This window comes from Priapulus caudatus, unplaced genomic scaffold (assembly GCF_000485595.1).
Source record: "Priapulus caudatus unplaced genomic scaffold, Priapulus_caudatus-5.0.1 Scaffold372, whole genome shotgun sequence".
Classification (NCBI taxonomy): domain Eukaryota; kingdom Metazoa; phylum Priapulida; class Priapulimorpha; order Priapulimorphida; family Priapulidae; genus Priapulus; species Priapulus caudatus.
This window is the reverse complement of record NW_014577433.1, coordinates 198,243-225,297: the sequence shown is the minus strand read 5'-3', so window position 1 is coordinate 225,297 and position 27,055 is coordinate 198,243. Positions and strand designations below refer to the sequence as shown.

Genomic DNA, 27,055 nt, shown 5'->3' with positions numbered 1-27,055 from the left:
CACTGTGTAGAACTGGGCCGTCAGCGCGCGACAGCGGATGCTAGGCGAAGGGCACGTCGCCGGCAACGCGTGGGGTTCTCCACAGAGCCTCCGCCGTGCGTGTATGATCATTGACAGAGAGGGGCAGTGTTCGCGGACGTGCTGCTACAATGTGCGCAGGAGATGAGCATGGTTAAGCGGATCCTCCTCCCCGCGGGGCGTGGGCGCACGCCGACCACAGCTGAAGGTGATCACGCGCGCGCATATGCCGAATAAAGCTCTCTTCACCTTCTCTCTCTCGTGCGCGCGATTTTCTCAGTCCACCCTCTCTCTCTTCTCTCTCTCTCTCTCTCTCTCTCTCGCGTGCGCGCGCTCTCTCTTTCTCTCTCTTTCTTCTCCCTTTCTCTCGCTCTAGTTATCCGTATCTAATGCGCTCTCGCTTCTCTCTCGCTCTTTTTCGAATCTTCTTTCTGTTTCTCCTCCCTTCCTCGCTTTCCCTCATTATTTTCTTTCTCTCTCTCTCTCTCTCATTTTCTGTCTATTTGTCCGTCTGTTTTTCACTCTCTGCCGGTATCTTTGTCTGTCGTCCCCGTCGTCGCCACCCCGTCGGCCACCTGTTGGTCCGTCTGGTCACGTCGTCCGTCCGCGGCGGTCTGTCTGGCTGTCTGTTGTTGTCTGTCTGTCTGGTTCTGTCTGTCTGTCTGTCTGTCTGACTGACTGTCTGCAGTGCTATCCGCCTGTTTGCTAATTGTCGTTCTCTGAACCTCTACCTCCCTCTCTCGTTCGGACACGCTCTAGTCACCAATTCCCTGACCTCTTTCCATCGTTATTTTTTTGCGATTTCGTTTTAATTTGTTCGTTTTTTTCTCATGTTCTTTCTCATTCTCTTCATTCTTCCATATATATATATATTATTATTATATATTAATTAGTATTTATTATTCGTTCGCTACCAAGATGGAGCTGCGCGGGTGCTGAATAGAGTTCATCGCTCGAGCTCCGTTTGAAACTGTCGGCTCATCCACAGCGCGTCCTATTATCGAAAGTTGCCAAGCACTGCATTCTTTAGTGCACATCTAGCATGTGTACCCCCTCCTCCCCCGGCGTTAGCGACGCCGGTGTGTCGTTTACCGGTCGCGCCCAAGTGCCAGGTTAGCAGCGCTTCCTGCAGATTGAGCCGTATACGTTACTTGGAACGACCGCCCGCGCTGCGCGACAAGCTTCAGTTTAACAGACGTGGAGGCATTGGGCGTTTTAATAATATATGCTAAATATACCGAATGATTGCTGAAGTTCCATGTTTCTCTAGCTGCTTTGCGTATTATTGTCGAATTCTGTAAAGTGCACTTTGCAATGGGTTCTCTGCAACAATTGTACACCGCACGCACCGGCTGCCGCACAGCTGACGCACACCAACCACCCACCCACACACCCCACCACAACACACAACACCACACCCACACCACACAACCCACCCCCCCCCCAACACATCCCCACACCACCCCCACACCACCACAACACAACACTTTATTATTATTATTGACGCTATTATTTGTGTATATATCGGTTCGGACCTTAAGGGGGTCCGAGGATTTGTGAGTGGGTCCAGGATAAAGAGGCACTTTTTCTGTATTTTTTGGTGTTTTAAAGCCCGCGCGGGACTTAGGGGGGGGGTGGGCCCCTCCCCAGTTTTTTTTGATTGAGTGCATTTGAGAGATATGGCCGTTTTTGATGGCTCTAGAATGCCACAACTTTTTCGTTCAGCTGGTTCCCCAGCGTGCGGCCCTCCTTTGTCATTCTAGGTTTTCTATAAGTTCATGATTTGTAAATCTTTATCCAGAAAACTACGTACCCAGATTTTTTATGGGGCAATATAGCGAAGTGTGTGTGTGTGTGTGTGGTGAGTGTGTGTGTGTGTGTGTGTGTGTGTGTGTGTTGCGTGCGTGTGTGTGTGGTATGTGTGACGTGCGGCATGGTGCGTGTGTGTGTATGCTTTTTTTCTTTTTTTTAGTTCGGTAAAGGGCGTGTCCGGACCCTCGACCCACTCTGGATCCGCCCTCGCGGCCTTATCCTTTACTTTTCCTTTAAATGTATCTTCTGATTATATGGGTCGTGTGTGCAGCGTGGTGCCGGGTGTGTATGCTGTGTTGCCGAGAGTTTGTACCGGATTGACAAGGAAATTTTCGGTATATGTCGCGAATTGATTAGAGAAAATTAGATTTTGTAGTTTAGATTTATTTATTTGCTTTTTTTATGAACGTACGTGTGATTGTGAGACAGGATGGCCCATGACTCGCTGGACCGATCGACTGTACACTAATCCGATGGCCCGCCTCCTAGCGTCCCCCCGATTTCGTGCTGACTATATGCGCCGTAGCTCTTACACATCCGGTAGATCCCGCGCCTCCTTACTTACTTCTGAATGCCTTCGTGGCAAATGCCGTCAGAGTTCTACTTGAGAGATTGTGCGGGGATGTTGACAAGGTTGCTGGTTAATGTTATAATGGTGTGTGTGTGTGTTGTGTGTGTGTGTGTGTGTGGGTGTGTGTGTGTGTGTGTGTGTGTGTGTGTGTGATGGTGTGTGTGCGCGCGCGATTGTGTGTATGTGTGTGTGGTATGTGAGGTGTGCTGTGTGTGTGTGTGTGTGCGCGCGCGCGTGCGCGTGCGCGTGTGTGTGCGTACGCGCGCGCGCGTGTGTACGTGTGTGCTGGTGGGTGGGTGGTTGCGTATGTGTGTATACGCGTGCGTGCGCGTACGTGTCTGTGAAAATTCCGCATTGTAATTTCTGTAGAGCATGTCATGTAACGTAAACGTAATTCTAATACTGCGCGTTTAAGGTTAAGGTTGCCGCTGAGTGGTGCTGCCATCTAGCATAAACATGTTTTTGCTCCAAGTTTTGATAGTTACGGTCTAGATACGTCTCGGTTAGAATACGGCGAAAATACAAAACACAATTAGAACATCATGTATGATGATGTACATAATGTAATAAGAGTATGAAATACCCACAATAGATTATAGCTCATATTAGAACACAATATTATACAATATTTTGATATAGCATAATTATAAAACCATAATAAAATAAAAAAAGTACTATTGCACAGCGCACATTCGTCTCACGATATAGGACGACAGAAATCGGCATGCTAGGTGTCTTCTAATTCAAACCCGAATGTCAGTTCTCGATGTATTACATACCGTGTGTTGCGTGGCATGTATAATGTATCCTTAGCCCCGACAGCTTTAGAAGACAACTCGTGTTTGCCAATTTTAATATAGTTAACGCTCGGAAGCTCGAGTTATGGGTCATCTATAAATGTCAGACTGTGCCGGCTTGGCTAGGCATTCACCACCACAACCTTATCAATCGAATACAAGTTTGCATCTTTCTGGTCTATTGATTGTAGTTCAAAATAGGGCTGCGGGTCATTAGTTGAATTAATAACACGCTCATGCGCTTGAGGGAACCACTGCTTTGCGTTTTAATAAAAATGGAGTATAACCGTGCTCTGGGTCGCAGAGTGTGTTTAAAGGTTCAAAACCTGTCGTCGAACATACGAGCGCCTGCATGGGATTAGAATCTAGCAATTTACATATTACATACACTCTACATGCCCTGGAGTCTAGACGCTATCACAGTTGCTCTACTCGCTCATGCCGCTCAAGTGATGAACTCCGTTCACACTTGACGATTTTTGCAGTACCCTCTGTTTTCAGAACAGGCGCGAATTAAGTTAATGTGTAGAGAAACAAATGTTAAAGAGAGCCGTGGAACACGTGGGTACACAACCACACCCTAAATAACTCAATAAGGAGGATATGTGTCGCGACAACACAGCGCCCCGATCACAAGCTGGTACTGTCCACGTACGGTTTGTGCCTTTGAGGATGCGCAGCCGCTTGGCACGTGTGCGTGCATATATGGGTTACTGTGCCGGACAGAGAACTGCCACACCTTTGCCTCGTTGAGCAGATGTAAACTCTCTCCGACGTTCGCGCATGTTCTCGCTGGGTATACACAATGACATCGTGAATCGCCCGCGGGAAAGTGATCCGACGTGAGACTTATAAACAATGGCAGGCTTTCAGTTTCAGTGGTCCGACTAAGAACCTGCGCGAATCAACGCGGCATTGTGGACGTGGGAGCCCGCCTCAGTATCGACAGTATAACATACCCGAACCCCAGGGACGGACAACAACAGAGATGGTCACTGTTCTTACAGAGAGCCATGTTAACTGGGCTAGTGCACACAGTGTAGTGAAATCAGTGTCACTAATTCTCTCAGCACGCACTATATACGGCTATTAGTAGAAATTTTGACCACTTTCATTTGAAGGTTGTAACCAGTAGCTTCCTAGTTCTTCCATAGCGTTCCTATAGCCCACCGGTAATGCACAGTGGTAACATGTGGTTGGCCAAAATACACTAGTAACCTATAACAGTTCCCACAAGAATGCCGTAGATTCACAAAATTTATAATGGGAAACTTTCTTGGTGGTGTCACAACCGGTTCATTGTTTGCGACGATGAAAGAAAAGTCTCCACATCTCAGCAGGTAATGGTAAGCGGTGACACTAAGAATGCTAACGAGCTAAGCTGCTTTTAGATCTCATCAACGCTCCCGTAAGTAGGTTCCATCCGACGCAGTATTCAGTCTCTATCACCAAGACCTCAATCAGCAATTACATTTTACCAGTGCTTAGAACTGATTTCTTGTCAATGCAGGGACCGACAAGCGAGGAACCGAAGAACGGGTTGCTAGTTTCTAAATCATGAGCTTCGAGGACGGGACCTATATTTTATCAAGAGTTCTTTCCCTATTGACCATGCTTAAAATTCACATATATGACCAATGCACGCAAATCGATTGCAACATAATTTACTGATCCGCATGAATACTGTCTTCTTGTATGGTGCGAAATAAAATTGTTATCGAACATGCAATGCACTAACTAATTCGCACAAAGAAAGTGTGGCCCTGTACTTTATATTCTATTAATTATAGTAATTATTATATGCCAGCATATTTTTGATGTTCGTTATGTGGATCAAAACGGCTATTGAGCGACTGTCCATGTAATGCTTCTCTATTTCTTTCATGGTCAAATAACTGTTTCATCCTTTTCATGCTGCTGTAACATTTGTTAAATTCCAACACGCAAGACGGGCTTTCTTTCCAGTACAAGAGATCCCATGACAAGCGTTTTTTTTAAAATATTTTTAACAATCTTGGAAAACTTTTTAATCAACTTAGGCTCAGAAATACATTTTGGGATGATGGTACAAATTATTTATTCACCTGGTCATTTAATACCTTTATGATACACTCTTTAGCCAACCGGGTCTAGACCGTGTAGATGGCTTCTTATTAGCAACAGATATTACCAAGAGTACATAATAGAGCTCTCTATATACATCTCTAATACATCTCTATTATCTACTCTTGATATTACCTAACTACTTAGTTAGTTTATCCCGTGCAGAAATACCAAACGTACTCCTTCAATGCGTACTGGCATCAACCCGTAAAAGATCGGCCACCGGCCAGTAAAAGATGTAAGCAGGTCAGAAGCACACCTATTGATTTTATGAACCTCTTAAACGTTTTAAATGAGGATGAGAAAATTAACATTCATACTTTGTCTTATGAACTATGCACCGCCCTTTTCGCGATGCCGTACTTCTATGCAGAATGCTAACTAACCATTAATTCCTTTGCACTCGAGACTGGTCAATCTGCACCTTCTATAGCGTGGGGTTACACGCGTGCCACAATACCAACACGTCCTGCCCTAGATACTCAACAATTGTCTCGTTTATTTTACTTTCACCGTGAGACCAGATGGTGTCGGATTGCGTGGTGAGCAAGGCTATCTAACATTCCGATATGAATGCTCTTCGGTCATGTGGAGTTATGGGTTGAGAAAGCACACTGCGTACTAAGTATTTGTAACGGGCGCTAAATTAATCTATGAAACTACTTAGAAACGCAGATTCGAATGGTCCTGAAAGACCTTGCTCTATTATATGACATACTTCATACAGAAACTGAAGATATAGACCTACTTTCCCCACCAGAATAACATTGCACAGACGATATGGCGTTTCTTCAATTACAGCAAGCTATGGTGGAGCTTGTGGTTTTACAGAATTTTCGTTAAGAAAATAAAAACACGTTCATATAATTACTTTTCAATGCAAACTCCCTTTCAAAGCTAATCCCCTTTACACTTAACTCAATGTAAGTGTAGAGGAATGACATCCTTCTCTCATACAAGGTCTATGAACTCTTCAGGAAGTCCGCTAGACTTAACAGCTGCCCGAAGGAGAAGCGTTGGTGGATTTACGCAAATAGTCATAGAAGAAAGTCTAACATGGTTACGCAGATCGATTCAAATATGAGGAGAAATAATATGTTTACGCCCCCAATAGCACGTCGGATGTCACTCGTATATTTCTTCAGTCGTGTGCTTGAATTTCTTCACGAATTCCCAATCGCGTGTGTTCGAATAAAAATAGATGTAATCTTTTGATCGGTTGGCGAAAACGCACTTTATTACCATGCATGTCTGTCGTAATAACTTGGGAAGAATTTTGTGTCTAGAAATATCTCAATGCCATGATGGAATCATTTTTGACATCAATTTCAAATGGAAAGCGACTCCATTATTTGACTCAAACCCATAAAGTCCAATGAAATGGTAGCAAGAGCTAGCATTTTATGGTAAAAATTGTGAAGATATTACCCTCTTATATATAAAAAATCAAATTGCTCATAATTTATGGCTTGTAAAGCGGCACGGCAATTTGGCGTCTATTCGTGTTAGTGGGTCGAGCGCTCACCGACGGACATTCAGAATATAGCAGACGAACATTGCACGCCGCAGCCCCGAATTGCCGCTGTCAACTACTTACTACTTTCATTTATTACAGTTAGTTATTTTGTAATTACAGTTCAATTAATTAAGCACTATTGACAACTGTCCGTCCGTAAATACGCCCGCGAGCCAACAAAAGTGAAACAACGGTCGCATTGGATATATGCAATCCCGCGAGGCATATACAGCCCTCGTTAAATCGTAATAAATGATGCGATCACAAAGGAAAGGACACTCAGAGGCCAATATCCACCTCATCGTTCCGAAGCAGGTGGCGCTGTGTAACGCAATTAAGCAATTAGCCTGGAATTTAGCAGCGCCTCCCGTGTCTGTGATCGAATGCGCACATGCTGTAACATCGTGCGTCGGCGCTCAATGTTTTCTTTATAATTTATTAAACTTTTATAATTTAAACGTTGTTTTACTGCACACGTGCCTAACCTGCAAATGAGAACTAGTGATATGTTCACCTTATAATTAAAGTGACATATAAACAACCAAAATTTATCCGTGAGAAGAACCGCCACGGAAGCACATAACTGTACCAGCAATAGTGTTATACATGAAGAACCTGCCATGTTCTAAATACAAGCAAAACTTTCAATTTACTTACCATTTATCATCTGTGAAATTGGTTCGCAAGATGGCAAGTCTCCGTGTGATCTAGGATGGTTCCCCCTTTCCCTTTCTTCGTTACCTGTAACACGTAGATACATAGAGATTAATGAGGTTTCTGATAATAATAATAATTATCTAGATGCCAAAATCATCATTCGTTGATGGAACACGAAAAGAACACTTTTTAAACTAAACAAAAATCAACAATGACAGGAAACTATGCCTAATTTCATTACAGATATAGGTCCAGTGACACGATACAGTAATGTGTGTCAAGATGTGGTCTAAATTGTCCGTTATGTCTCCGTGAGAAGGTTTTACTACAACATGTAATTAGGCATGTCTTAGGACCTTGATGATATTGTAGAACATTCCCTATAGTATATATTTTAAAACAGCACCAAGGTATATGCACGCACGCACGCACGCACGCACGCACGCACGCACGCACACACACACACACACACACACACACACACACACACACACACGTGTACGAAGCATGCGTGCGCGGTCTATCAGTTGCATATGTCACTTACCATCACAAAGACTACCCAACGACTTCGCCTGCTGCATACTCGAATGCCAGTTTTCGACGCTACTGTTGCTGACGATGTACAAAGGCGGCGTTCCCGTTGTCATGCCAACAGCTGAATCGGCCGACGAGCCCGAATTCTGCGACTCCGTACGAGGCAGAGACAGGCGCGAGCGAGCATCGCTAGAGCTGCTGGTATTGGAACTGGCACGTGACACGCTGAGGTTGGCAGAGTCGCAGGAGCTGGCAGAAGCGCTGGAGCCTTGTCGCTTAGGCTGGCAGGAACTGCCGTCGTTGGTCTTTGGCGATGGCGTCGTGCACACAACCAGGTTGCTGTTGATGGGGCTGGATGTGCGGGGCGAAATAAACAGAATAAATATAAAACTAAATTCACGAGTTGAGAAAACATGAGCGACACGACGACATCACGAACTCATGCCTAGCTGAGAGATCGTATTAGACTTAGACCAGTGATAAGCATCATACCTACTTGATAAATCATGCTAAGCTTTATTAAAAATTATGTGATGTAGCACTTACATTGTCATTATGTTTCGTTTCGGCAAAGGCGGTGGCGCACGAGTTGTCATTTCGTCAACGACAGTCACATCTGTGACGGCATTCGTCAACGACTGTACTTTGGCGTTCAGTTGTGACTCGCTTGCCGAGGGCCTCATGTTGTTGTTTCTTCTCGGAAGAGGGGGAGGCAGCGCTTTCTGCGTGGTCGTCTTGCTCGCGTCGTTGGTCACATCGTGTCGCACGTTAACGTAAGGCAGCCGACAGTAACGTTCACTGCTTTCGTACAACTCTACGGCTCTCTGCGCCAGCACGTCCTCTGAGGTCTTGCGTTTCCACACGCGTCCTGCATCGAAGGAACTTCGACGTGAACCTCCCAGAAGAGCCTCGTTCGTCAGAGAGTAACCTCTCTCCGTCGTCGGCCCTTTCTTGCCACAGTGCGAGATATTGCAGTAGGATATTCTAATATCGGAATCGTCGGCGGTGATGATAGGCATAACGATGTTATTGTCGGGGCTCTCAGTGCGCGGACCACACTCTGCTAATTGTGGCCGCAGTGGTTTGCGGGGCAGTGGCAGCGGTGGCTTCACAATCGGTTTCCGTGGCAACAGTTCCGGTTTACACGCAAAAGCAGGTGTTGGAGCGACAGCTGCCTCATCCGTGCGTAGATGCACCTTGAATTTGCCCAGTGCCTCGTCCGACTGTAGGATGTTGGCGAGCCGCGTGGTAGGGGCGAGTGAGGGAGGCGGGCGTTGGGGCGGCTGCGTTCCGAACTGAGGTATGTACAGCGGCATCGGAGCGCTGATGATATTCGTACTGCAGTAACTGACGTCGTCTACTTGCTGCTTGGTGGCGCTGCCCGTGTTGCGACTGGCGTATTGGTTGTCTCTGTTCGTCGCGTTTAACTTCTCCTTGTTCTTGAAGAGCGTCCTAAACCGATCGCCGAGCGACTTCTTCGATTTCGTCTTGTCGTCGTCTTTCTCCCACAGGTTCACCGACGACTTGGCGCGCTGTCTCATACCGCTGCGTGGCATGCCGAGTATCTCTAGGTGCTGCTCGCTCTTGCTGTGTTTCATCGCCTGCGCGCGAAGGGCGACGTGGTGGTTGTGGTTGTCGATGTCGATGTCGCAGTACCACGTCGCCCTCTGTGGCGCGACGACGAGCGCGCCGACCGGCTGACACATGGCGACGCGGTTCACGTGCGCGGGGTCGCCGTGGCCGACGCCAGGCGTGTAAGGGTCGTACGTAGCGGGCTCATTCTCAGAGAGCTCGGTAAGATCGTCGGGAAAGTGCTGGCCGCACTGAAACAAAAGAGCAGATCGTTTTTGTTCATGCCGCTAATGACGCATTTCTGCTAATCATGCGTGCGTTATGTTCACTGTAGGAAAGGTTCTTGTGTCGTTCTTACTGGTAGGTAAACAATGATGGTCGAAGGCGTAGTGTATAATATAGCAAGGTTTATTCTGCATCGCTACATCACGTAGAAACACAGAAGGTGTAGCTTATAAACTGTGCATTAGTCACCATGGCTTCCTAGATTGTGTGTCACCGTGCCTATAGATTGCATTAGGATGCCTAGTAACGCCGAACTACTAGTTTTATCGAGAAGAAATAGATAGGCGAAATATAACGCCTTGTGATGTTACTGCGTTGTATATGTAAGAATGTGAGAGCTCACCTGCTGCCAGTCGTTCTCGGTGTCTGAATCGTAGATCTGTAGCAGAACCGGCCCAGAATGGCTCACAGGAATCGGACACGAGTGTCTTCTGTTATTCCTCACCGGGCGCGTCCTGCAATGAATACACAAACGCGTGATCTATTAGTTACCGTTATGAATCGGACGAAGGCATGGTTCTGTTCTGTTTTAAAAACCGGAATTTTTTTAATTACAAAATATTTATTACAAGTTATTATAATTCGGTAATAAAAACGCATAATGTCTGAATTGATACTTTTCGTGATTATGTTCTTTTGAAAGTGACCGCATTTTAACAATGAGTAGATGTGGTTACGCGTGTATTTGAACTATATTTATTAGTTAAAAACACTGTATGTAGTATCAATATAACCATGGTACCTAATTTTAATTTGGGGATTTTTCTTGTAATGTGTAAAGATAAGCTTAAAGCGCACACACTATAATACACCTTTTCAAATTCAGTCACTTTTTTGTATTTTGCAGTTGGTTGTCTAACAGTGCTTAGAGAGGAGGAAAAAGAATATAATAATCATCATTATCATAATTGCTGCTAATAAATACTTAAAAAAATACGTTAGCGTGCACACACCCACGGCTGTTTCGCCAAGACTATTGTGTTAGTCAGCTGTTGCAACGCATCAAACTGCTATTAACGTGTGTTTGATAATCGCCACCCACTCACTATAACAATCACCCAATAGTATAGTTGTACGCCAACTGACGCGGGATAGCGCCCACATTGGACACCTGTAAACTTGTATAGAAGCCCCCTCCCCTACAGGTGCGCATCCACACCCACGCGCGCACGTAGGCACACACGCACACACTCTCTTTCTCTCTCTCTCTCTCCCTCACATACTCTCTCTTTCTCTCTCTCTCTCCCTCCCTCATACTCTCTCTCTCTCTCTTTCTCCCTCACATACTCTCTCTTTCTCTCTCTCTCCCTCCCTCATACTCTCTCTCTCTCTCTCTTTCTCTCTCTTTCTCTCTCTCTCTCTCTCTCTCTGTACTGTACAGCTCTCTACAGCTTCACGATTGCATCGCAAAAATCATATACCGTTGTACAAGCGATGCATCTTCGAAGAACAAGCTAACCATGAGGGTCATTATAGCGACTTAGCGCGAGCTTAAAAGATAACAGAGCGTAGGAGAATTCGTAAGGCATTATGATGCATTAGACTCGCTACGCTCGCAAGTTGTAACTAGTATTAAAACGAGCGGCGTTTAAGAGTGTTGATGTCTACGACTGCCAACCATGAACCGGATGCAAACATTGTCAACTGTCTGTCAACACGAGCGAAAAAAAAGTAAACATGTCAAACGGTGATGCGAATAAAATACGCTTCTGTAGCCGATACTAATTGTTGGATTGCAGTTTTAATTAGGCAGTTAGATATTTTTAATCAGGGCAACGACGGTAGTCCTGTGCGCGTTCGTGAGTGCACTAGTGCTAGTAACCATTTTTCAGACGTTGTCAAACATCTGAATACACTACATCGTGGCATACTTGACTGGTCACTGCTGAATACTCGCAAGATACTTCTATAAAGCGTAGCTACCGTGTTATGTCAATGTAATAAAATATCTCAGCAATCCTAAACGTTATTAGTATGAAACGACAAGATGTTGTCAATGACACGGCTAAATACGCCATCGTCAAACTCCACTAAATGAATAAATAAGCGTTTATAATTTCCATGTGTGATCACTTCGAGCGATTAACTCTAGGATGCAGACAGCCCAACTAAATTCATTTATAATAAATTTATCCCCAATACATTTAATTCCGGAAGCTTCCCAAATAGCATGGTTTGTCAGACCGGCATATCTTTCGCAGTAAGTTCCAGTGGTCACACCAAGTAAGTACAAGTAAGTCAGACTAGTGTGTGATTCCGATTAAACGCCAGTCCTGGATCATGCATCGGCGAAGTCTTGTTTATATGAGACATTTGTCGCAAATTTCTAGTAATGATGCCTATTACACCGCAAAAGCAAGCTGAGCCAATTTTGCGTGATTCGGCAAAGCAAGGAAGACGGTGTGGGACAGTTCGCAGAACACTACGGCGTGCATGCACTATTAAGCACATGCGCTGAAGTTCCTGATATTTTACCGCCGTAAATGCCACGAAAACAACTAGGTGTGAGAAAGGAAACTCGGCTGGGCGTCTATAGCTACATTAATCTATCAGCCATCTTAGCCGGTACCGCTAACTTCATTCTTAAAATAACCATTCAACTGGGCCAATCGTTAACGGCCCCCAGGGCGGTTCGTACCATTTCCTATGTTGTCAATCCGCGACGACTACTTTTAAAAAACGCCTCAATCTATCATTCTGCCAAGCTTTTCGGCGAGCGATATAACTTCTTGACAGTCGTTACTCACCCGCTGAAGCATCGGCCAATGAGCCCCTTAACACGTTCATGTGAATACCGTCGGCAAGTCTTTTCACGATCACTTCGAAAATCGCTCAACTAGTGTGAAGATTAGGAGATTAGTTCTAGCAGCGCTGATTACGAGCTGTTGCTACTATATACTGATTGATTAACACAAGGTTGTCCTATCAGGACAACGCTGTGTTGGCGCATCCTTTTGTTGGTATCTTGAAAGGAATTTAGGCAAACCCTCCAGTGAAATTATTTATTCTATTTCTAAGCAGAACGATGACAATAAATTGGAGCGAAAAAACAGTCAGATAATAGAGAGACAGAGCGAGACAAACAACCATACACCACCACCCAACAAACCAAACAGCCAGCTAGCCAACCGCCCACTCAGCCAGACCAACAGACAGACAGTCAGACAGATACATGTAGCCAAATCACCGAGCGATGGACTTAACCATTAATTTTATAAATGCGCGTGTAAGATACATGAACGTTAGCACAGGTACGTTCACGCCCTAGAGCGGGAGGGGCGTGAAAGCAGGCAGGTACTCACGGAACAGGTTATTAGTGATATTTATGATGATTGGCATGCCCACAACCCTACCACACTACACGTTATAACAAGGTATTAATATATGTAACAGCAGGTTAGTAACGTTACATCATGCACTAAGCGTGTTATAAAGTTAAAGTTGGGCACACTTATCTCAACAGTTTGGCGTCGGATTTGCGTTCAGTATAAATATTAAGTTAACGTTAAGTTACAATAATATACATACAACAAGTTATATACAACAACAATATATATATATATATATATATATATATATTGTTGTTGTTTTTGCTATGAAGGCTACTACTATTTGGTGCTTTTATGGATTATTGAAGAAATCGATCACTATATTAGGCAGTTTTCATCAATAACTTTTCACGGGTGACATCTATGTACGAATAACCTATTTTGAGAATTTCTTTCATTTAGTTTACGCGGGCCGGCGGCCAAATTTAGCACAGTTAGATAAAAACATTACATACGTTAGAAGATGAAGCAAATCCAAGGTACAAGAAAGGGGGTTAACACGCGTTATCGATCCTTCCTCTTGAATAGGTTTATAGTTCACAGTATAAATATAATGAAGTAATAGTGCAATCGCAGTATGTAAACTTCTATCGTTAATCGTACAAACTTACAATAGTGTAGCGAAGTTGAAGCAGCGGATTGTGTTTTCCTCTAGCATCTCTGCTTGTCGTGTTTGTGTTTACAATACGTTGTTATCCGAACTCTCGCTTTTCTGTAGTCACTCTTACACTTTGAACCATCTTCTAGTATAGTTAATTTCTATCACATTCATAATCACATAGTAAGAGATCGATTTCTAATCGATTTCTAAATCGTGTGGCAATACACAAGCCGACTCTTGCGCCCTTCACCTTCATTCAATGACGACACGTTGTGCACCACGGTGATGATACAAGATACGGAGGATATAACGTTGGCGTGATTTCTAAAAAAGCTCAAAGAGGAATCGAGCGTACACTGCAGCAAACGGCACAGCTGCATGCATCACTTTCCAATTCCAACGGGCCATCCAAGGTAGCAGGACAACGGCATAAAAAACAGTTAACAACCGCGTCCGTAAACCACGGAGCATGTCCACACGCACGAAGGCGTACGTCGCTTTCTCGTATTAAGACGTCGAGTTTGTTGACGGTGGCCACACGTCAATGGCACCGACGCGCCGGTAGCATTGCTCTACTTGTCCGCTAGCCACCATCCCTCGATCGTCCGCCACGGCTGGCCGCCCGCGTAGATTCCTATCTCGAGCCGAGTCTCAAGAAAGCCAGCGCACCTCATTCGCAGCAGTGAGCGGAAAGAGCGCAGTATAGCGCGATCTGTTGAACTCGCGGGGCGTGCACGGAAGCGGCGAGGTGGAAACATGAACAACGAGGCAGCGCAGGCGAGACGGTGCTCAGTAGAACAGTGCGATTGTGCGTGTGTGTGCGCGCGCCTAACAACAGCGAGCGGCGGTGATTTTTTCCAGCGAAGCGCCGCCGACGTGCGGCGTGGACACGTTCGCTGGTTTTGTAGGTCACACGTCACGAAAGAAATCCGAATGCGTAGACAGCTGATTAGACCAATCCGAAAGGCTAGTGGGACAGTTATCCACCCACTCGCGACCTTGGTCCTGGTCGAGAGACCAGGTTTGGTTGACAGGGTCGCAGATATCCATACAACTTGTCCCTCCGTCTGTCTGTCCGTCCGTCCGTCCAGCAAACCATCCATCAATCCATCCATCTATCCATCCATCCATCTATCCATCCATCCATCCATCCATCCATCCATCCATCCATCCATCCATCCATCCATCCATCCATCCATCCATCCATCCATCCATCCATCCATACATCTATCCATCCATCCATCCATCCATCCATCCATCCATCCATCCATCCATCCATCCATCCATCCATCCATCCATCCATCATCCATCCATCCATTCACCGATCCATCCATCCATCCATCCATTCATCCATCCATCCATCCATCCATCCATCCATACATCTATGCATGCATGCATCCATCCATCTATCCATCCATCCATCCATCCATCCATCCATCCACCCATCCATCCATCCATCCATCCATCCATCCATCCATCCGTTTATCTATCCATCCATCTATCCATCCATCCATCCGTCCGTCAGTCCATCCATCCATCCATCTATTCATCCATCTTTCCGTCCGTCCGTCCGTCCACCCATCGATCTGTCCGTCCGTCCATCCATCGATCCATACATCTATCTATCTATTCATCCAGCAAATCATTCATAGACCCACCCATTAATAATTCTATTCCATTCATAAATCAATCTAAACACGCACACGCACGCCCGAACGCATACCCGCACGCCCACCCGCCCGCACGCACGTATATATATACTATCGTTTTGCCAAAGAAGGATTAATTTATATTGAATTTCGCCTTTCAGTGTGTAGTCCACAGTAAATTACAGCATCAGATTGAGATGAGCGTAGTGAAGTAAATTGTTGTCCAACCCGAATAGATGTCCAGACTCACAGTACAAGGTAAGGTTAATAAAACAGAACCTCACAATCAATTATAATATATGATACATAATATCGCGTTGACATACAATTACTTCTTCTGCGTGCGTAAGAAATATTTTCCATTGAATTTCCTTGGACAAATGTTTTCGGACCTTCTAAACTTCCATCATAGACGTTTGAAGGTGAGATTTCACACGGCAACACGTACGCACTTATAATTTCTTACCCCTGCATGACATCACGCAACGAGGCCTGCTTATTTATGCTATGTTCAGCCAACATGCAAATAATACGGACCGAGGAGGTCAACCTTCCTATTGTCGGTTCGCTTTGACCGAAGCCGGCGCTACCATGGGGAACATAATCACCGTGTTGGTTAATGAAACCTGGTGACATTCTGACTGAGCACGACATCACGACTTTACACAAAGCTGGCGTTCTTCGCTGGTCAAATAGTAGTTACCCGCGCACACCACGGAAAAATCACCACGCGTGCAGCCAGCAATTACGACCAGCCAGCCTGCAAGGCGTCCTCTGCAGAAATAACGTTTCTACCCCAGCAAAAAATACATACGACCAGGGGCACATAAATTAAGCCAATTGTTAATCGATGAGATCTTGATAGCATAATCCGAACCCTGTAAATTGACTAAATTCCGAGGTTCTAGGTGATGCGATTTTCTGAGATGTTGTGCTTTGATCTCAATTACCTTGATCACCAATGTCCCCGATTTTTTACTTTTGGTCAAATGTGTGCATACATGTAAGATGTCTACAACGACGATCTAACTTCGGTAAACATTAGGAAGGCCAACGCGTGTGAGCCCTCACTCCGCGTCAAGCGAACACAGAGATCCTTTGTTGCACATGCGTGCCTAGCTGACAGGCGGGCGATGTTTGTAATTCTGAACATCTTTGGCCGACAGGTGTCAGCACGTGTGCGCGTAGCCCCGCTCACGCGAGTAGCTCAAGCAAGGTTGGTTCGCAGATTTCGCCTTTTGAGAGCGCGGTCTATATTTAACGTGTAAAAAACATTATTACTGATCGGCAATGAGTAATAGTAGTATTATTAAATATCACGACCCCATTCTACTTAAAAAGCAGTCTCCGCTGTTTGAGTACGGATACAAATATAGATACATAATGAAATGTTCTTTACACAGACTCACATAAAGCGTCACGGGTATACGATTGAAGCAGGAGTGTCATAATATCAGGAGTGTATAATATAGACCTGATAATATAAAGTCTATATTATGACACTCCTGATTGAATAAATGCGGCGGTTATATGCTAACTTGCCATATACTCTGTTGCTAGTCACATCTACTGTATAGGGAAAGAATCGCGGAAAACGACAACATAGTAAATAGCAGTAAGTATAAAAGTTGGGTTTCATCGTATAGTAGATAGTCAATGTAAGCCAAGAACAGCGCCAAGTACGGCGCGTAACTATATAGTCTCTGCTATATCTATCGACCACTATCCGTGAACGTCGAAATCAGTTAACATGTACGCGTTGCAAAAACAAAAGACGCTATTGTGTGCTGGCGCGTTAATGTGGGACAAAGCTCAGGCCTGAAATCAAGCGTAGATATAGTATCCCCAGCGCTGAGTGCGAAAAGGTGACCTCGTTTGGGTTCAAATGACACACTGATAAATAGTACTGGAAAGTTAATGGCGGAACGTCGTGGAACTAAAGCTATTGATCACTGTTCGCGAGTATTGGTCTGCGATCTTTTGCTTGAAAATCCCATGCTTTAATTAGATTACACTAAAACTGGACAGTGTTTCATCTGAACGGATGGCGCTACCTTGTAACAGGTGGGTACTATATAACATCAACCGGTACTTATTTATACCTGTAATGATAAAAGTAAGATGTAAGTGGAGATTTCTGCTCGCATTCGCATGCTCCATTTTATCACATCAATCTCGAATCATTTAATCAATCCGAGAATCATTGATTCCGAGATCATATATAACTGATAGCGAAAGCGCGTGAACAGTGTCCGTACTACAGCCAGCCCAACATGGACTGCCTAATTGAACTAGTTTTCAGTACCTACCATTAAAAGTCAGTAATATCTATTTGTATTGCTGCTTACGCGTCACCAGCCTAATAATAAATATATTTAATTAGGTAATTGCCAATTCATGGAATCATACATAACGAACAATAAGCCTATGTAGATACATAATAGCTGCAAAAATTAAACACGCAAAATGTATGAGAAACACACTATTCTTATTATAGTTCTTGGACAATTCGAGTGGACTCGCGGTTCCGCTGTACGGAGTTATCGCTACTGTTTATGATTCATTTAAGTAACTTTTTTACTTGAATATAATAATTGCACAATTATTACATTAATGTATTATTGCTATAACCGGAAAGAGTTGTAATTAAGTTGGCACACATCCGCCAACCGTTAAATTGTATGAATAAATGGGTAATAATATTAATAATAATATGATTTCTAAACTTGAATACGGTTAATAATATTTAAAATAAATAGAGTCATCTCGTTTGTATCAGCAATTAGGGGTGCTGAATTAGCTAACGCTGTGCGTGTCTACACGTAGCTGAACGCACGGTCGAATTCTCATTTCCGTTTGAAAATATTGCAAAACATATAAATATTAAACATAGGCCTACTCCATGCACTAACGCCACAATCTCCCTCATATTCAATTCCCTGTTCAGTTTCGCAAAGTTGGAGGTCTAACTTCATACAATTTAATGGTTAGGAACTGTATCTTACTACTCTTCCAAACAAACAAAAACATATGATGCAGATTCCCGTAAAAGAGTTAAACATAACTAAACTGATCAACCTACTCAGTCATTACAAAATATTTAATACGCTTGTAAGTGTAAACCTCATTTCACGTATCACATTATATATTTTCTCAAAGAGATTTTTTAAACGTTACCTCGTGGCTATTACAAACAGTGTATTATGACCAAGAGCTAATTAATATAATATATATATATATTAAAATATAAATAAATAAATAAATAAATAAATAAATAAATAAATATATATATATATATATATATATATATATATATAGCTGTAATATTTATTAGCTCTTGTTATGACGTATAGATGAAAGACTTCTTTCCAGCCGTAGTTTAAAGATTCCCACCAAACCAGCCCTAGGGTTGAACCCGTGGATCGCAGAAGTTAATGCAAATCAATGAACGTCATGCACACGTCACATTGATTGTGTACGTAAAGCGACGGTGATGGATGTGTTTGGTGCCGACTTCACTCTTCGCACGTATGACCGATGATGACATTGTATACGTGCAGACAGTATCATCAGCGGCCAGTTGACTCATCAGATTCATTTCTCACCCGACCTAGGGTGCTGACGAAAGACCAGTTAGTATGCGTTGGGTGGAAAATTTTACAAGGAAAATTGCGCAACTAACACTAGACCGGACAGTCAGGTTGTATGTTGCATTTGAAGCTTCTAGAAGGGAAATTACCCCCTCCGTACAGGTAGGGAGCGGCGCACAATTGGGGAAACCCCGAGACATCCGACAAAGAACACACACACACACACACACACACACACACACACACACACACACACACACACACACACACACACACACACACACACACACACACGAAGATCCCGTGTTACAGAGCAGGAAGAAAAAATTCAGGTTCTGTGGGAGTGCGCATGTATGGGGATCATAATTGCTTAGCATATGAAAAAAAAACATGCTCTGGGTGCGAATGGATTCCCACTTTGGGATCAAATAAATAAGTACGACAAGAAAATAAATTAACGCACGTTAATACAAGTAGCAGCTAGCTCTTCATAGTTCATAATTGACAAGATACTAAATGTAGAGCGATGGCTGAAAGAATGACTGTCATAACAGATATTGAAATAAAGGGTGTGAGACACTGCGCATCTGACTATAAAGATTGCGTCATTTAGATTTCTGATCAGCGCCAAGACAGGAGAAAAGTGGAAGGAAGACTGAAACAACTCCAAAAGGAGTGAATGAGAGGGTCATATTGAAGGTAGATGAACATACTGAATAAATAAACCGTGTGGTAGCTAAAACTAATGTAAAGACCCGAAGAGATGAAAAAAACAATATATGTATATAAGCTCTCTCGCAATTTAAATTAGTAAATCCTGTGAATTACCACGTCATACTATACATAAATGAAATCTGTTTTTCGAATTTCTCAAAGGAAAAAAATCTTATGCAAGCTAAGAATGTCACAACACTATCTCGGCAAGACGTCCCGGCAGAACTAGCGTTGTAATGCGTGCTACTATATGCTGCGCTATTTGAGGACGCTCAGGTAGGTACTTTATGTCAACAGCTGCCTTGAAAATTGCCCGCGTTCAACTTCATAATAACAATTATCGACGATGTCACCGATAACAAACATTATTTTGATACAGTTATTAAATATATATCACAAGCAGTTACAACGATGCAAGTACAATCGTTGCGTGACACATGATTTCCTCTCAACTGTGTTAATTTGTGGAACTGGCGTTATAACTACCACGGAAATGTTTAGTTTGTCAAACCGCTGGCATTGAAAATGCTGCTTTTAGTCAGGAAGATACAATTACGTCAGACCAGTGTCGGCATATGTCACTCACACTCACATTGAGTAGAACGGGTTATAGGGGGAGTGGGCGCACGCACACACTTTTATTCAATTGTCTATTCTCGCGTTTGTAACGCGTGACAATCAAATATACGCGAATTGTCTCGCTTAAAGCTATGAAAACAAGTTAATGTTTGCACTCGTCGGGCGGAAGATAACACGGGGATAATATAATGTGCACGACGCATCAATCCTATCTCACACACCTCTGGTGCTTCTGTTGCGTGAATGCTTCTACCTGTCAGTATAGAGACTGCTAACATCTGTCAGTAAATTCTATAGTGTAGAACCAAAATAAAGCAACTTTTTAAAAAGATATACCGCCATTAGCTACATGACGTGTGATTGCGGAAGAAGTATACGCGCATTCCTAGAAGAAAATAGATCGTAAGCAATCCAAGCATTCGCCCAAACGCACTCCAGGATTTGCGGCACACGCAAACAGCGATGATAGGGAATCAGCCTCACGGTAGAACGCCGGTACTACCCCGTGTTCACGCTACAGCGAAGGTCAACAAGGAAAAGACCCCCACGGAACACGGAGCCTAACGTGTAAACGGTTCGTGGCTCCGGCAGCTCGCGGATTTGGCATTTGTTGACGGACCGTTCACGGCCGACCGGCCGGGATTATCAATACCGCTTAAGGCTCTTCGAACGCGAATCCACTCGGCATCAGTGTCAGTAGGACTGCGCATATACGAGAATCTGCCCCAGTTCGATTTTCTGACACAATGTATAATTTCAGGCCATGGGCAGAGCTTACGGATTGTTCAAGACCAGGTTCAATATGCAGGCAGTTTAGCTTGTAGCTATTTTCAAGGAAATAATGACAGCAATTTGCTAAGAAACGGATTTAAACTGAAAGTAGCGTAGATAACTAAACGGCTGCATTCTAAATAGCCAAATAAGTAGTAGTTGTCTGCTCTGTAATTGTGCACTTCTAGAAAGAAAATGTCTCCAAACGCTATCGCGTCAGAACGTCATTAAGATATTAATTAAGGTTATACACATATCACATTATAATTCCTACGAGGCGGCACGTGATGTTGAACACAAGTCGTCGGTTGACACCATTCTCCTACACATCATTTGCTCTCACACGATAAGATCTAAGTGGATAATGGTAGCTAGGATAAATAAAGCATAGATAAATAATAAAGATAAATAGATAATAGATAAAGATAATAGATAGATAAATAAATAAATAATAGGATAACACTGCTTTCGCCAACATGGACATCGTGTGTGCGATCATTAAAGTAATTGTTGCGAGAGTTTTCCAGTGTTTCTCCCACTTTCATGATACCTACCGTTATTGCTTGAGTAACGATAAAATGTCTTAGAACTTTCGTATTCACCAAAATATGCACGATTACAACTTTTGTTTAATGATTTCGTTTCTGTTGCCATGTCTCGGACTTTCTCCACCACGCAGTGAATTGTGGGGGGGGGGACTGTGCGGGCATGTAGCAGCTAGAAGCAATATAGCCGCAAGTGTCTGTGAACATCGCAACAATATATTGCCCCGACATAAAAACCAAGTGACGAAGGCGTGTTTGAATAATATGAACGGAGACAGTTTCTGGCTCAGCATTAGTCATAAATGGAATAATCCGCTGAAAGCCCGCGGGCAATCGTCTGACCCGTGAAATGGCTCTTCGCTGAGCTGCAATAGATGACGCAAGTTAAGAAAACACTCCGAACACGATCGAAATAACAGCAATCGGACGCTTTGTGGGTTAGTGAAAATTGCACCTTGTCACATGGATAATCTGTGCCCACCGGCGGGCTCGTTTGTAAGCTGCGTTGCGCGAACACAGAGCGATGTTAAATATCGGGGGATCCTGACACGAGACGAATGCGTACCGGCGTGTGCGCAGGTTCCACTCTGGTAGGCGATTGAGACACCAGGATGCTATCGCACTAGAGCATGAATTTTGGCGAGGACCACCTTTCCAACGCTTGGTGTGGCAATGAGTATAGAAGCCTATGCATCGATGACTGCGGCTGAGCAAGGCAGGCGTATACATATTCTGTGAGGTCAGGAGGCGTTGATGGTCACAATGAAATCGATACAATTAACACGCATTTTAACATGGCGTCATGACTGCATGCCCATTTATGTCTAAAAACTCATTTTCTATTTACAGAGTGCATTAGAAAAAATCGAATGACATTACTTGACAAATATAAAAATGCACGTAAGCATGAACGGGCGCACTCGCCCCACGCACGCACACACGCAGGCGCGTGTTCAGTTTGTGTAGACCCACTCATGCAGCTTCAAAATGGGGTTCGTAATTCTTTATAACAACGCACCACCTTCCCTGCAGGTGCCTTATCACACGATAGTCGTGTACGTGGCCGCAAAAAAAATAGTGGCCGATGCAAAGCAAACAACGACACGCACAAGACTTTCGGCAAGACAGTAGGTGTTTCATTACCTACTAAAACAGCTTACACACGAACAGTGCATGCATGCACGTCGTCACCTATTACCTGAACGATAGACTTAAATTTGTGTATATACCACAAATTAGACAAATATTCGACAAAAGGGTGGCCAAACTAGCGGTGTAGACAATCTTCAACGCGCGTAAGCCGGTACAAAACTTTTGCTTTTCACAACATACATTCAGAAATGCGTTTTCTCATGGACGCCCTCTTATGTTTGCCGAGTCTGTGAAAGCACCGGCGTATGATCACAGTTCAGGTCATCTAGCTATGTAGGCTGCGAGTCAAAGAACTCTCGAAAGTTCAAAGTGAGACTTAAAATGCAGGTCTTGCGCCGCCAACTTTAACCCACCTCCCATTCAGCTAAAAAGTTTCGCTAAGCGTTAAGACCGTATATATATATATATATATATATATATAATGTGTGTGTGTGTGTGTGTGTGTGTGTGTGTGTGTGTGTGTGTGTGTGTGTGTGTGTGTGTGTGTGTGTGTGTGTGTGTGTGTGTGTGTGTGTGTGTGTGTGTAATAATCTATGTAGTTATGCGGTTGTATTGTATTAAACGGATATAAATACTTGTCTAAAGCGCATCTAACATATATTGTGTCTCCGAATTATAACACAGCCATACGCTAATATGTGCGACTTCTTATCAACCTCTCACCCGACTTAGCTATGTAATATCGACATTAATCTCTCCCTCTAGCTCGACCCGAACTATGAATCTTGTATATATAGCCCTATACCCTCCTTTCTGTGTAAACATAGGAGCCGTGGTATAACAACACATAGTAGCGCTGTTTCGGCACATAACGCATCTACTGTTGTCTGATGACGTTAGTGCTATATAGCAGGCATGATATGGAGCTTGCTCGTCGCATATACGCGCGCAATACCGAGTAAATATACGGGTCAAAGTGCATCACTCACACTCGTACATCACCGGCAAGAATGAGACGCGGCACAAACGCATATCTGTTGTTACGCAGTGCGGTTGTGATGCTCGTTCAAACCAGTTCCCAGTTACGGGCGGCGACGTTTGCTGGTTAGAAGAACGCGTAGAGACAGCGAGTTTGCTCCCAATCGACCGGTCGACTCACCAGAACAGCGTGTGAGAATAACAACAAACCCATATTGCTACAAACTCTATCAAGCACAAAGTTATGAATCTAGAACAGAAACATATGAGCACACGCGTACTCAGCAGCATACGAAGAACGCATAAATTATGTGTTCTTGCACTCGCTCAACATGTTTCCCACAATTTATGTGATTTTGATTATATCTTTGAGATCGCATAACGGCGGATGGTTTCAGCAACACGCTAAAAAAATAATCGTACTCTATAATATTTCCGCGAGGTTAATACGACGGGAGCAGGACAGAGAGGAAAATTCCCATTTACGGCGAGGTGGTCTACAGGCATTACGGGCGGGATTGCATAACTATCGGGCGGTCTGACAGTATTAGAAGATCAATCAGAGCGTAACGCTTCAACAATGCCGCCTATATCTGCCCCACGGATAGTGCTGGGCTCGCCAGGTGCTCCCCTGGCCTACTTTATCAGCTACGCACAATATATACATGTAGGTAGAAGTTACCATCAGGTGGCAGGGTCAAATAATTGTCCAGCATTAAAATTCGCATTAAAATTCATTTCGATGTGTAGGAATTTCAAGTTATGTGAAATCCCTCGTCTTTGATGTGCGACGCTGCTTATGAAGCGCGTAGGTAATAATATAGACCATAGATTATTAAGTAGAATAATCGAGCGAGCGCTTATGCGTATACGCAAATTGCGAGTGCCTCAGCTAGTGTGCATAGTCCAGCATCATAGACTGGCCAAATTCAGACATTTTATAGACACATGAAGTAGCTCTTCCATGCCGGTTATGTTGACATGTGACACGCAGTTGCACGGTTCAAGAGCGCTATTACGTTGTGGCAGAGTGGATTTTATCACACACGTGTGAACACGGAATAGTTCGTGCGGGGATGCGCGGCACACACGTTATTGCAGGCAGACGGGTTGTAATTTTAGATGCATGTCACGGTGACTGGCACCACGCTCACTGCTCTCACGCGAAACAATTACACCAATAAAACGTTTTAAGTTGTTCGCCGCCACCATTACGCGCACGCAGCGCTGGTGGAGCCTAGCTATGCACATACGCACATGCACGCACCGCTGTGTAACTAGTCGCGAGGTTGACTGCTTCCCACACCGGTAGAGAAGAGAAGATATCGCACGTGTGTGCTGTCGACCCCCGCAGACATGGAAGCGACCGACGCGCTACATGCTGTAACGTGCGGCCCAGCTGTCACTTACTGCCGGACCACACAGAACAAGTGACCTGACTAAACCCGCGGTGCAACCTCATAAAGAGGAGCCCGGCAGTGATTTTTATTGCTATTAGCTTTAACCCGCACACGCCCCAGGTATACATCGACTATAACTGTCCGGCTATATAAGGAAAGGTCCGCACGCGTGCATGAACTATATATATACGAGCTGCGCAAGCACTCAAAGTAAAATTAGACGCATGTTATACCCGTTCAACACGTTTAGACATACTAAACCGAGTGGCTCTTGCTACGTCAGCCATATTGTCGTGCGTTTCTGTGGCCGATTACGAATTCGGCTTTCAGTAATTCGTTCTAATCGTATTATATTTATAGATCGCACTATAGCTGCAAGGAATGTATTATGCTGAAAAGGTAATTAGTTTATGATATGAGCTGTAAATTCAATGTGAATACATAATATACATTATGAGAGCGGTATAAGGGTGATGATCGAGGGTCAAGATATGAGGGTGGGAAAATTAACCCTTCATGCGTAAACCTAAGACACAGAGGTCGTCCACCCGCATCAGTTGTATGTAGAATATAACTCGGCTTATTACAGCGATAAGCGCACCGCATTGTCATCGTAATTATGGGCTGTGTGAAGGAGCAACCATCTCACCATGCGACCTTCGTTAGGTGGTAACAAGCGAAATATGCGCTCGTCTGTGTGTAGAAGACGCGAGGGTACAGACAGAAGCGGGCAGGTTAAGTGCGACAAGCAGCACGGCTAAATAGGCGCTTGAACTCGCTGCTAATGCTGCGAGAATAGAAAAGCGCAGTGCAGTGCAGCGCTCATTCTTCGTTCAACCAGCGCAGCTTTTTACTCCGACCTTTACCGAGCATTCACGGCTCTTCTACCGAGCGAGCCAAGCGTGCCTATCGTAATATGATTGGCTCTTGAAGTTCAGTGACTTCGTCAGAATTTCTGAGAAATTCACGAGCAACATTGAGGTAAAATTGCTAGAGGCATACATCGGTAGATGATGTCTATGGGGTTAACACTGATGAGATAACGGGAGAGGGGGTCCATTCCCAATTTCCCGGTTAAAATAATACGAAATTTTCCTGATCCCGGTTAATTAAAATCGCTATTTCGGCTTTTCCGTGTTCCGGTTAACTTCTATTCCCAAATCACGAAAGATTTATCATGTATTTTCTGGTACCCAGATAATTACAATGATCCAATCCCGTGACCCGAAAATAATCGTTCCTCCTCAAAAGAATCATGGTAGCGTAAAGATGAGCCTGACAAGTTCATTTCTCACTTATAATTACGTTAATCGTGCATGTTTAGACGACCTTACTCCCTTGTGGAATATGGGAAAAATGCAAAAGAGGATTCACGATGTGGAGAATTTAGTTTTATCGCGATAGCGCAAGTTTGATGTGAAACAGAGAAACAGTAGTTAGCGAAGAGAGCACTCACCTGCGAGGAGGCTTGCTCCTGTTGTCGTCAGAATTGTCACACTTGTCAACTGGTCCTGAAAAATAAATGTAATAATAATGCATTAACATCTATTAATCACGTCGGTGATATGTTGCCGTCTAGATTGGAATCAACTCTGTCAACATAAATCTATTTGTCATGTTATTCATAATATGTACTATTACGCGTACATCGGGAATGTCGGAGTGTCGGAGTTAGTCATCAAACGCGAGATCACAAACGCTAATCATGATGATATGATCATGTCCATCTAAGACATCATTGTCTGCACCACATTGCGACGACAAGACATAGCATAAAGTTTAGGTGCAAAGTTCAAGTTTTGATGCGCAAGGTGCAAACTTTGTGACGTGTGCAGCATAGTGCAGATAGAAGACGTAATCATCGTATATATATATATTTATATATATACACATATATATATGTATATATATATATGTATATATATAGCCTATATATATATAT

General features: G+C 43.9%; 1 protein-coding gene across 2 annotated transcripts in view; it reads right to left on the bottom strand.

Annotated features, from left to right (window-relative positions):
- Positions 1–27,055, bottom strand: part of LOC106809650 — a 48,198-nt gene that overhangs the window by 7,825 nt on the left and 13,318 nt on the right. For both annotated transcript variants that reach the window (XM_014812816.1, XM_014812815.1), the window contains 5 exons: positions 26,570–26,624; positions 10,209–10,320; positions 8,555–9,831; positions 8,019–8,359; positions 7,475–7,558 (listed from right to left, as the gene is read on the bottom strand). In XM_014812816.1, coding sequence (XP_014668302.1) covers positions 7,475–7,558; positions 8,019–8,359; positions 8,555–9,831; positions 10,209–10,320; positions 26,570–26,624 — 1,869 coding nt within the window. The remainder of the gene's footprint in view (positions 1–7,474; positions 7,559–8,018; positions 8,360–8,554; positions 9,832–10,208; positions 10,321–26,569; positions 26,625–27,055) is intronic.